Source organism: Mandrillus leucophaeus, unplaced genomic scaffold, assembly GCF_000951045.1.
Source record: "Mandrillus leucophaeus isolate KB7577 unplaced genomic scaffold, Mleu.le_1.0 Scaffold501, whole genome shotgun sequence".
NCBI classification, from domain to species: Eukaryota; Metazoa; Chordata; class Mammalia; order Primates; family Cercopithecidae; genus Mandrillus; species Mandrillus leucophaeus.
In genome coordinates, this window is record NW_012105377.1 from 1,351,239 (window position 1) to 1,363,909 (window position 12,671).

A 12,671-nucleotide genomic window follows, 5' to 3' on the forward strand; every position below is an offset into this window, starting at 1 on the left:
TTTTTTTTTTTTTTTTTTTTTTTTTTTTTGAGACAGAGTTTCACTTAGGCTGGAGTGCAATGGCCAGATCTCTGCTCACCGCAACCCCCACCTCCTGGATTCAGGCAATTCTCCTGCCTCAGTCTCCTGAAGTAGCTGGGATTACAGGTGCCCACCACCACGCCCAGCTAATTTTTTTGTATTTTTAGTTGAGATGGTGTTTCCCCATGTTGGCCAGCTTGGTCTTGAACTCCTGACCTCAGGTGATGCTCCTGCCTTGTCCTCCCGAAGTGCGGGGATTACAGGTGTGAGCCACCCTGCCCGGCCTTTTCTTCATGTTTTGTTGTTACGGTTTTTTTTGGAGACAGAGCCTCACTCTGTCACCCAGGCTGGAGTGCAGTGGCACCATCTCAGCTCACTGCAACCTCCACCTCCCGGGTTCAAGCTATTCTTCTGCCTCAGCCTCCTGAGTAGCTGAGATTACAGGCACGCGCCACCACGCCCAGCTAATGTTTGTGTTTTTAGTAGGGACAGCGTTTTGCCATGTCATGTTGTCTAGGCTGGTCTCGCTGGGGGTAGATGAAGGGAATTTGATTTTTTGAACTTCAGGTTTTATCGTGAGATTTCAGCAGTTCAGTCACATATGCAAGCTCCACTTCTAATTCTCCTTCTCTTGCTATTTCCACCACATAATGCAGTGACTTCCTCCATTGAAATCTTGAACCCTTCGGAATCATCCGTGAGCGTTACAATCACTTCTTTCAAACTCCTATTAATGCGGATATTCTGACCTCCTCCCTTGAATCATGAATGTTCTTCATGGTGTCTAGAATGGTAAATCCTTTCTAGAAGGTTTTCAATTTACTTTACCCAGATCCATCAGAGGAATGTATGTCAACTATAGCCTTATTTGCTTTATTGTGGTTGTCTGGAACCAAAAACTCAGTATATCTCCAAGGTATGCCTGTATGTTTATTTCAAGACTAAAATACAGAAACTTCCTGTAAGGAGTTTTCTTGCCCACAGTGAAGTCATCTTCACAGTGTTCTTTCATTTTGGACTGCATTCAAAATACTGTTTTCAACATTAGAACCACACCAACTTAAAGCTTGGATATATTTCTGCAACTGCGGGGATAATGGGAACTTTGTGCTTTCAGTGGCATTCTCCAAGGATGCCTTTGTCCTGGAGTCAGATAAGTGAGTTGCAGGCTGGCTTTCAGGTACTAGAAATCTTACAGGTGGTAGCAAGAAAAGTGAGATGGGAGGAGGAAGTTGAATTGTCATGAAGCATCAAGAGATAGAGCACTTTGGGAATGATGGAGGGTCTGAGAGTCAGTTAGCCGGGATGAAGAGTGTATCAGTCCAGCTGGCTGCATGAAGACCAAGGTACATGAGAAGGGGTCAGCCTGGGGAGAATTGAGCTGCACCTGGATTTGAAACTAGATGAGAAGCTGGGGGTAGTTGGAGGGAATTTGAGTTTTTGAACAGATGATTCAGTGAAGGTAGCCTCATGTGAGATGGTTTGCTCGCTTGCTCATTGATGCTGTTGCCTCTGTGGGTATAGTGCTCTGAATTCTAACTCTTGAGTTGAAGGCTATGTATTTTAGCTCACTAATCCCAGCCAGTCCCTTGGAACTTGTTCCTCTTACTCCGTGTTTACTTGTACCTACCCACACAGTTACATTCTATTGGTGGCTGCTAACTGGCACTAAATAACTTTAAATAAAACTGTATTCCCTCTGATAATTTTGAACTCTGAACAGAGTATTCTCCATGATTCCTCAGATGCCAAATTTAAATGTATCTCTCAGTATTTCTCTGTAGAGTCCGAAACAAATGCTTTTTATGTTACTGTTTCTTGGCAGGTTTCAGAAAACTACCAGATTGCAGGCATTTATCACGGTCCTCTAACTCCTATCTCTAAATCTGCATCCCTGCCCATTCTCCCCCTCCACACACCTCCCCCACCCCCCATGGTTATTTCTATGGACTTTGTGGCAACTTTGCACAACAGAACTGCTACCTTAAAAAGTTATGGATAAAATATGGCTCCAGGTCACATGAAGTGTAAAGGCTTATGCCCATGACTGGAACATAAGGTCAACAAGATGATTCCAAACTGGGGCACTTTCCAGGGGTTGTTTGGGGGTAAAATCACCATGTTTACACAAAGAGAAAGCTATTCACAGCTTTCCTTTCGGGAAAAAAAGCATTATCAGCTTTTTGTGGCTTATTTATTCTATGGCTTATCAGTTGACTAACTTTTAATGTTCCCTTCCTTATGCCTTTTTTTTTAAATCCTTTATCCAAAAGGATATGGAGATGTTGACTTTGAACTTGCCAGAGGTAGCCCAGATTCAAGAAGGCTTTATGAACCTTAATTATCAATAGTGGAGAGAAGGGTCTTTGTTTAACCAGGAATAATAGGATTTCTATGTTTTTCCTCATCAACTTTCTAAGCTAATAACTTTTGTTGCTGCTAGCATTTGTTTAGTAGTTCAGCATAGAAAAATGACGTCGAGCATCTTAACATTTAGAGAGGAAGTTGAATATGAAATTTGTTTTCTGGAATATAAGCCTCACTAGATTGAGTTGCTTGGCAAGATGGCAAATCTGCCCCTCCCAGCACTGAGAGGGATGAGAAGGAGCAGAGAATGGAAAGCCTGTTTTCTGTGTGCCTCAGGAAGGCCTGGAGAGGTGGGCACAACGGCCACATGTGGGGATGCAGAATTGGGGCTGGGAGAGGATAAATGGTATGTGAAGGGCATCCTGCAAGACAGTTGTGGAATAAGAATTCCAATGCAGGTCTCCCTGTTTTCAAATGCAGGCTCTTTAAACTGCTCTACATTCTCTCCATAAAAACTGAAAGATGCTTCACCAAATAGCCCTTTAGAGGAGCTAGGTTTTCATTGTGCTACTGTACATCATAAAGAGAGAATTTACTATCTTTCCCATTTAAAGGCATGCAGTATTTACTAAGTAATGCTAAATCTTATATTCTGCTTTCTTATGTTCTAGATTTTCTACCCTAGCAAGGATGCTACGAAGATTCCAATGTTCATTGTGCATAAAAAAGGCATAAAATTGGATGGCTCTCATCCCGCTTTCTTATATGGCTATGGCGGCTTCAACATATCCATCACACCCAACTACAGGTGAGCTCAGAACACACTCAGAGTGCTAGTCTTTGATCTTTTCCATATAGTGGAAACAAACCAGAGTGCTCTACTAAATCAACTTTCTAAAATACATTACTGGCCAGGCGTGGTGGTTCACACCTATAATGGGAGGCTAAGGCGGGCTGATCACCTGAGGTCAGGAGTTCAAGACCAGCCGGGCCAACGTAGTGAAACCCCGTATCTACTAAAAATATCAAAAATATTAGCTGGACGTGGTGGTGGATGCCTGTAATCCCAGCTACTCGGGAGGCTAAGGCAGGAGAATAATCACTTGAACCCAGGAGGCAGAGGTTGCAGTGAGCCAAGATCACGCCACTGCACTCCAGCCTGGGCAACAAGAACGAAACTCTATCTCAAATAAAATACAGTTCTGCAAAATTCTTGCTGCTTGTTTTCATAGATGGGCAGGATTATGTGTTAATTATCTGAATTTTTGACCAGGAATTGAAGAATCATTTACAAGCTAATTTTGAAAAACAACCAAAAATGTCCTCAGTGTAATAGGTTGTTTGGGAACTGGATGGGGAGGCTATGGCTGCATGACTACAGAAGATTAGTATTAATCGAGGTCTTAAAGGAAGCTCCTTTCTTCAGTGCTTGTCATTTGCTGCCACCACACTACCTTCAGTATTCCCTTCAGAGGGAATGATTTCTTAGCGGATGATATTTTTCACCAGCAGAGTCTTAAAATAGACTGTCTTAACGTTCAGCCATAAATGTTTTCTGTGTACTCTGTTACATCATCTATTTTAGACTGTTGTGTGCTGTTTCTGTGATTATTTCCCAGATAACTACGTTCAGGGAGAAAATTCTACATTTATATGTTTGCAATTGTTGGTATAAATATCTTCTGTTATTTGCAAACTTGATTTTAATATCCCATTGCTAGTATAAAATGGAATTTGCTTTGACCACTTTTAATAAAAACAAGGAGGTTCCCACCAGCAAGACTAGCTTTGAGCCAACTTCTAAATAGAACCCCATATGAAATCTGATTCACAGATTCATCCAGGATCTTTTCTGTTTGGGAAGAGATTCATGGACTGGTGACTACTAGGACATAAATTCAGAATAGATTCAACCATCTGTCCCGAAGTTGAATACAAGAACACTGGTACTTTGTTTTGAGCACTCAATATCTGTAGAAGCTCGTTATTTTAGATTTAATGAAGTATGAAATATGATGCCTGCCCTCAAGTGATTTATAATGAAATTGTGGACCTCAAATAACTGGCTGAAGAGTTTGCATTTATCCTTTTGTTAGCAAGGAGCTGATGGGAGGCTTTGTGTAAAATCACGATGTAGAGCAGTATTTTCGAAAGATATATGTGGCATCATCATATGAGCAAATGAAGGGAAACTAGTTAGAAAAGTGTCATAACGGTTGCTGTTCATTCATTCTATACTGACAGCTCCATATACCAGGCAACATTCCAGATATGGGGACTTCCCATCTCTTTCCAGTTTCCCAGGCAACAAGATTTGTTATGATTGTAATAACAAATATGTAATATTAACACATTGATATCTGTGTAATATTACATGCCATATTATTCTCTAACATTATTAGTCTAAGAATGCAAGCCTCAGGTAGAGCAACCTTGCCCCTTGAAAAAAAATAATAAAAAAGACGATAAATGTTGGGGTGTATTATATTAACCTAATCCTTATATCACTCAAAGTATTAAAATGCAGGCTTCAGTTTTACCTCACAGCGATGCTCGAGTTTGGGGCAGTGAACGCGTGCTTCATCAGTGGACAATGAGTCACCTCAAGCCCCATTCCCTGGGTCCCAGCAGGTGGGCCATGATCAAAACAACACTGATTCCCAAGTGGATCTACTGTAGCTAAAACCACTTGTCTTTGTTCATTTGGGCAACAAGCATTTATTAAGCCTGCCCCGTTGGGATTCAAGAGATGAGTCCTGGGGCCATTTTCATCCCAGAACCCAGTGCATTTAATAATAGTCTCAGGAGAGACCATCAGAGATGCATGAAAATCTTGGAGAGGACCAAGTGATCAAACATCAGTTTGGCTAATAAGGTGTGGTTGGATGGCCTGATACATCTACCCTAACTCATCTGACCTTTCCTGTTCATCCTCAATATGCAGGAAATTAGCATTCAAACCATTGAGAGCCTTCAGTATATAGAAGCCCATGGTTTCCCCAGTTACTAAAAGAGTGACACAGTTCTCCAAAATAGTTCTCAAAGCACAGTTAATTTTAATTAACAGCATGTCACTCAGTACTTTTAGGGTCACCATGGAAAGAGAAGAGGGAAACAATATCCAAATTTTCCAAAGGACTGAATGCTGTTTCCTAGAGGGTTTGTGCTGTAGTTTCTTCTGCTTATCTTTAGAAAATATTCTCCAACCCTGATAACTCTATTCCTGATCTCCTTTACCTCTTGCACACCCTGTGTTGGCTAATTTACCATAGAAATTTCTGTAGAACTGGAAAACATGTTTAAAAATCCATGTTCCAGAAAAAGCTTTTTCTTTTTTCCAACTTAAACAGTTTAGAGAAAGTTAACTCAAAAAATGATAAAAGGGACTATTATCAGGTCCTCCTGTGAGCCCAGCACCATTGATGCCTGGCTGGCAGTGTTTTGTTTTTTTTCTCTGTTTATATTATGAATTGTGTAGTGAAATATTTATCAATGTAGAAAAAGAAGACACTGAATGCTCATGAAAACATATTAGCTTTGCCTGAGCGCAGTGGTTCACGCCTGTAATCCCAGCACTTTGGGAGGCCAGAGCGGGCGGATCACTTGAGGTCAGGAATTCAAGACCAGCCTGGCCAACTTGGCAAAACCCCGTCTCTACTAAAAATACAAAAATTAGCCAGGCATGGTGTCATATACCTATAATTCCAGCTACTCAGGAGGCTGAGGCTGGAGGAGCACTTGAGTCTGGAAGATGGAGGTTGCAGTGAGTCATGTTTGTGTCACTGCACTCCAGCCTGGGTGACAGAGTGAGACTCTGTCTCAAAAAATATGTATATATATTAGCTTTGCAGTTAAGTATTAATAGGAAGTTACGTATTTTTCACTTTAGTCAAGCAATAAAAGAAATGTCAAGCTCCTATTTTGATGATATTACTCAGAGTGTTGTTGGGCATACACTTTTTTGAGATGGAGAGAGAGCATGGTCTTCACTAGACAGTTAATGGAAGGTTAACTGTTTTTACTGCTTCTCAGTGTTTCCAGGCTTATTTTCGTGAGACACATGGGCGGTATCCTGGCAGTGGCCAACATCAGAGGAGGTGGCGAATATGGAGAGACGTGGCATAAAGGTGAGGTGTTTTCTCTACAGAAACACAAGTCTGACATAATCAAAGCTAAGGTTGTGCTCATCCCTCCTGTGTGAATGAGCTGAGGGGGTTAGAAGCAGAAAAGCTTTTTGGCTAGATGAATGAAAAACAAGGATATTATCAGACACATTTAGGCACCACCCCCCCCCTTAAAAACAACTCACTCTTTTCAGATTTTATTTTCCTTTGTTACAATAAATAGATGACGTACATATTTTTCAGAAGCATTCCCTGTTATTTTGGGGCTTAACTCATAGGTTGTGTTTTTAATTATCACTGTCAGGAGTGAATCTTGGAAAGCTTTTTGGTATTTATTCTGTCTCCTGTTAGCCTTGTTTTTATAGTTTAGCATGAGTTGACTGTCTTGAAACAGAAGTCAAGGCAGGTCATTTTCTCTTAAGAGAAAGGAGCAATCTTGGAGCTTTCTGTTCCCAGTGTGGGCATCCTCCTGCTGGATTTCTCAGATCCTCCCGGCATTGCTGAGAAATCGCATCCTCCTAGCATTGCTGCTGTGACTCTATTGTGCGTGAGTTTTAGACATAAAAACAGTGATTTTTCTTTTCTAGTTTTATTCCATCTCCATTCTCTGGCCTCCTGAAGCATGTATTGTAGCCGATTGACTAATACCCAACTTTATACCCCAGATGGTCACAATTTTTTTGAATGATCGTCTGTATTTTAAAACCACATCTCTTCCACTTCTTTCTATGTGGAGCACCCCTCACCCAGGCTTTTGTGTATCTGAAATTGAATTCATAGACTAACCAGTGGTCTGAAGAGGTTCTTCACTTGTCTTGGTCCTGTGTCTTTAGGGGAGGGAGGACACAGGAAAGCACCTTCACCTCCACCAGCTCTGTGCTTCCCCCAGTCTTGACACCAGCATGGCCCCCAGTGCTTGGGGTTGGTCAGCAGCTCTACGTGAGAGGGATCTCCTCAGTATCAGAGACCACGCTTCAGATATCTGTACCTCCTTTCTGTTTCCTACACCATCCCAAACCTGAGGTTTTTGCATCAAATCAAATCAGCAAACATGAGGATAAACCTATAAAGAGATTCCTGTAAGAACCTGTTAGGTACCGTATGCAGGAAAGGCTTAGGCCTGACCCCTGGGCATCCAACATGCACCCCAGGGGCTGACAGCAGACTTCTCAAGTGCACCTTAGTGAAAGTGAGTGCCCCTGGCTGGCCATCTGGTCCACCATTGCCAGGTATCATCCCCAGAAACTACTGACTGTGACTATCTTTGAAACTGCAAAGAATTCATTGCATAATATTGAGCTGATACTAGATTTTACACTAAAATCATACTGTGAAACTGATATTAAAAGATGAGTGATAAGAGGATAAAATTTCTGTATACCATATGTGTGATTTACATCCCAAATATGTGTGCTAATTCTGAACCCCTTAACTCACCTCATTTCTTATTTAAGTTGTATGTAGTTTATGTACCATACCCCCTACTGATGGTCCCCTGATCCTGGGATCCTCTCCTGAAAGAACTGGATTCTTCTCCAGAAAACCCCTTTGGTCATCAGATGTCCACCATGCTCTGATAGGGAAGAGTAACTTTACTCCTGGTCTGCTCTCTCATTCTTTTATTAATTAGAACCAAGTTAGTTTCCAGTCTTGGGACTAAGGCTAACAGTAGACTATGTTTAGACTGATTTATAAAGTTCCTCAAAATTTAGGCCATGATGAAAGGACCAGAAATAGACCTTTTCCAGTTATAGCCTAGGATATAACACTGGTAAATCTGAATTCCATTCTGTTAATTGACTTTAAAATTTAATGCTCTTTTTAAAATATAGTCATTTACCCAAAATACTGTTATTCCTGGTAACTAAGTAATCCTAGCTATTCTAAATTCACTGGTAATTTCTTACTGAAATCTTAACATTTGTTTTGATATGAAAAACATTTCAGTAGCACTGCTTTGTCTTTAATTAAATTTCAGCAGAAGTGGTTAATCTCAAATATCTAATTAGATCTGTGTCTGGTCTTTGTTCATTTCAAAGGCAGTGATTTCAGACATCTGTTCCTTTGAGGACTTGCTTTTGACTTTTGGCCTTTACTTATAGATATTTCATGGCCCTGTAAATGTTTCTCCAAGTAATTTGTTTGGTTTAATACACTGGAATGATTTGCAGATGATAAAGCCCAGATTCTCTGGGGAAATGTTGAAGATCTTTCATTCTGGAATTGAGAAACCATAATGTGATGCTCTGCGGCAGCACTACCTCACCACCCAATTCCTGCTGGTTCTTTCCATTAACAACCGAGAGCAAGACTGGGGAATTTCTTTCTCCCCATCCCTGACCATGTCAGACTCCTGCAGAGGTGGGGTGGGAAGCGTGCCTCTGCAGAGCACTTCCACCTCCATCTTTGCAGGGAGGGGAGGCACGAGCACTCCCACGGCCAGCTCCGACTCGGGTGCCGGGTGCAACCCAGAGGACTAAACACTGCTGCAGGTCTTGCTTTATACTTGTAAGTTCAGCTTCCCAAAATACAGGTTCCTTGTGATGCCATGCTGCTATCCTTTCATTATCATGCTTCTCTTAGAACCAACCATCTGTTCCCTTTGGGGCGTTTCCTGTTTAAGTTCTAGAGGCTTTTAGAAAAATACAGATCCACCATATGGATTAGCATTGTGGTATTGATGATATATTTCCACAGTGCATAACAGAACTTAAATTGAGGCTTTTTTTTAAATGCAGTGTTAACCCGTGGTTTTTAAGTTAATCAGTAGTTGAAACTGTGCCCTATCATTTGAATTCCCTTTAAACTGATTTTTATGTTTTGTTAATTAACTTTCTTCCACTTTGGCACATTGTAGGTGGTATCTTGGCCAACAAACAGAACTGCTTTGATGACTTTCAGTGCGCTGCTGAGTATCTGATCAAGGAAGGTTACACATCTCCCAAGAGGCTGACTATTAATGGAGGTTCAAATGGAGGCCTCTTAGTGGGTAAGTACTGGATTTTATTCATTGTACTTACTAGTTAGCCCTCTTGGGGTTTTCAGATACACCATCTGTAGGCAGCTCTTGATTTACTTTGTGGATAGGACCACAAAGTGGTATAAGGAGAGCAAAACCTATTTGTACCATTTGTATTTGGGCATCTGATAAATGACATACAAAGAGACCCTATTCTGCCTTGGGCAGGTCCTGAGATCTTGAACAAGTCCCTTAATCTCCCTTCTCACTGTGAAAGGATGGGAGGAGGGGATACAGGGTTTCCAGAAAGTCCTCAAGCTTTTCAACATTCACTTTGGGGAGTAACGCTCTATTACTGATGAGAATCCCCACGCCTCTGACAGATATCGGAGAGGGTGGGGAGCTTTGGGGCCTTTGGGCAGGTGATTTCTGATGGTTTCCTCCTATGCTCTGAGGATAAATGCAACCAGGGCTCTGGAAGCTTGGAAGTATTGCCTTGCTTTGTTTAATGATAGACTGCCTCCCTTTTCTTTCTACCTTGGGTTTTTAGCTGCTTGTGCAAATCAGAGACCTGACCTGTTTGGTTGTGTTATTGCCCAAGTTGGAGTAATGGACATGCTGAAGTTTCATAAATACACCATCGGCCATGCTTGGACCACTGATTATGGGTGCTCGGACAGCAAACAACACTTTGAATGGCTTGTCAAGTAAGGTTTTATTGACATATATATGTTGTTAGTGGTTTAATGTAAAGTTGAACACAGTGACCACAGGATTAGTGCTTGAGCCTTGTCACCTTCAGTGCCTTGCATTTGCATATAATCTACTGGAGAAGACATAGGAATACCTACTTGTCTGTCTTGTTTTAATATAGTCTTTAACAAAAGCAACAAACTACAAAAATGTGGTAGGAGAGAATTCTACAGATGGCCCCCCAAGATTCCTACCCTTGTTATTCAGACACTTATCTAGGTACTGCTTGCTGTGAGGGAGCAGGATATTAATCTGCTGCTCTTTGGAGTACCTGAGGGGTCCCAAATCATGCAAACCCTTAAAGGCTGAGCACATTCTCTGGCTGGAGTCAGGGATGCAGCAAAAAGGGAGGTCAAAGAAATTGGAAGCATATAAAGGATTCAGCCTGCCATTGCCGGCTTTGACGATGGAGGAAGCGGGACCTCTAGAACTTTTAAGCAACCCCTAACCAACAGCCATCAAGGAAACAGGACCTAAGTCCCACAGCCGCACACAACTGAATTCTGCCAACATCCCAAGACTGCAAGTAGGTTTTTTCCAGAGTTTCCCCGTAAGAGTCCAACCAGCCAACACCTTGACTTTGACCTTGGGAGACCCAGAGCAGAGAACCCAGCTGAGCCAACTGAGACTTACAGAACTGTGAGATAAGAAGTCTGTGATGTTTCATGCTGTTAAATTTGTGGTAATTTGTTACTGTAGCAATCAAAAGGTATTATTATACTTTATATCCATATATGGGATCTCCTTTTCTAAGTTAAGCAAAGAATATATGCTCCTGAAATGGTAGGTCAAAAATAGGGGAAGAGGGTGTTGAGTATGGTGGCTCACACCTGTGATCCCAGCACTTTAGGAGGCCAAGATAGGCAGATCACTTGAGCTTAGGAGTTCAAGACCAGTCGTTCATGGGCAATGTGGTGAAACACTGTCTCTAAAAAATTAGCTGGGCATAGTGGTGCATGTCTGTAGTTCCAGCTACTCGGGAGGCTGAGATGGAAGGATGGCTTGAGCCGGGGAGACAGAGGTTGCAGTGAGCCAGGATCACACCACTGCATTCCAAGACCCTGTCTCAAAAAAAAAAAAAAAAAAAGGAATATATTCAAGTACAGTTAAACTTCTTTTATGCTCAGTATAGCTACACGTTTGAAACATTATTGAAATCCTATACAACTTCCCTCGTATCCTGCAACCACTATGCTGATAACAATGAGTAAACAGACATTAAAACTTCTTTTTGGCAGTAAGCGTGCCTATGATTTGCGTTGTTTCAGCAGCCCTGTGAGATTCCTTCTTACAGTCTTTCAAAGTTGGAGCCACATAAGTGACACAGCTCCCCAGTTTCCGGGAACCCTTGCCAGTTATGGCCTAAATGGTAATGCAAGCACAGTCTGTGGTAGTCACTCACATACTAGTTAACTACAGTCCTCATTGCTAGTAAACTACCTATGTCCCTGTGCCATAAAACTCTACTGTTGCTCTCCAGCCTCACAAAGGTGTTTTTGCCTTCCAGATACTCTCCATTGCATAACGTGAAGTTACCGGAAGCAGATGACATCCAGTACCCATCCATGCTGCTCCTCACTGCTGACCATGATGACCGTGTGGTCCCTCTTCACTCCCTGAAGTTCATCGCCACCCTTCAGTACATCGTGGGCCGCAGCAGGAAGCAAAGCAACCCCCTGCTTATCCACGTGGACACCAAGGCGGGCCATGGGGCAGGGAAGCCCACAGCCAAAGTGATAGAGGAAGTCTCAGACATGTTTGCGTTCATAGCGCGGTGCCTGAACATCGACTGGATTCCATAAACAGTTTCCTGCTTCCTCCTGGCAACGACAGAAAACCTCAAGGGCTTTCCCACGTTCAAACCGAGAAACCACTGGGCATAATGCTTCCCCACGGGAACATTATTCCTGCACTCACAGACTACAGTTGAACAGAACTGCTGTGGGAATTTTATCTTTTTTAGGCTTCTCCTTTTTAGCAAGCCCTTGACGTTTCTTTTTCCACCCAGTCTAGGCACACGTGGTTTTTTTTTTTTTTTTTAAAAAAAAGGCATGTTTGGATAAATAGCTAAATGGCAACAAACACATTGTGAATATTAGATTGCTGAATTAAAGATCATAGTCGGGCACACTTATATATAACACCTCAGCGAAATTTGCTTCTATATCCATAACCTCTATATCTTTAAATAAATGTGAGAAATGTTCTCATGGAGAAGACTTCTTTGCAACAATAATAAATGTTATTTAAGAATGACAGGCTTTACTTCCGGTTTCTTCATATTGAGGGGCAGACTCCAGAAGTGGAGTTTTCTGTGAGAATAAAGCATTTCACCTTTCTGCAGCAAGTTACTTTCCAAGCAGTGAAGTCATAGAATGTTTGTTAGCTTTGAAAATAAGTTGTTCAGCCACTCCATCTCCCTTGTTAGAGGTGATGAAGCTGTCAGAGGGGGTTCACTGTCATAAACACTAACTACTTAGTTGGGTAAAAATCTGATCTGGGCATCT

At 41.9% G+C, this 12,671-nt stretch overlaps 1 protein-coding gene across 1 annotated transcript in view; it reads left to right on the top strand.

Moving 5' to 3' along the window:
* PREP (prolyl endopeptidase) overlaps positions 1 to 12,405 on the top strand; it is a 163,697-nt gene extending 151,292 nt beyond the window's left edge. The window contains exons 11-15 of the mRNA XM_011996081.1: positions 3,000 to 3,136; positions 6,361 to 6,455; positions 9,310 to 9,441; positions 9,962 to 10,118; positions 11,672 to 12,405. Coding sequence (XP_011851471.1) covers positions 3,000 to 3,136; positions 6,361 to 6,455; positions 9,310 to 9,441; positions 9,962 to 10,118; positions 11,672 to 11,966 — 816 coding nt within the window. The 3' untranslated portion in view covers positions 11,967 to 12,405. The remainder of the gene's footprint in view (positions 1 to 2,999; positions 3,137 to 6,360; positions 6,456 to 9,309; positions 9,442 to 9,961; positions 10,119 to 11,671) is intronic.
* Positions 12,406 to 12,671: the final 266 nt, after the last annotated feature.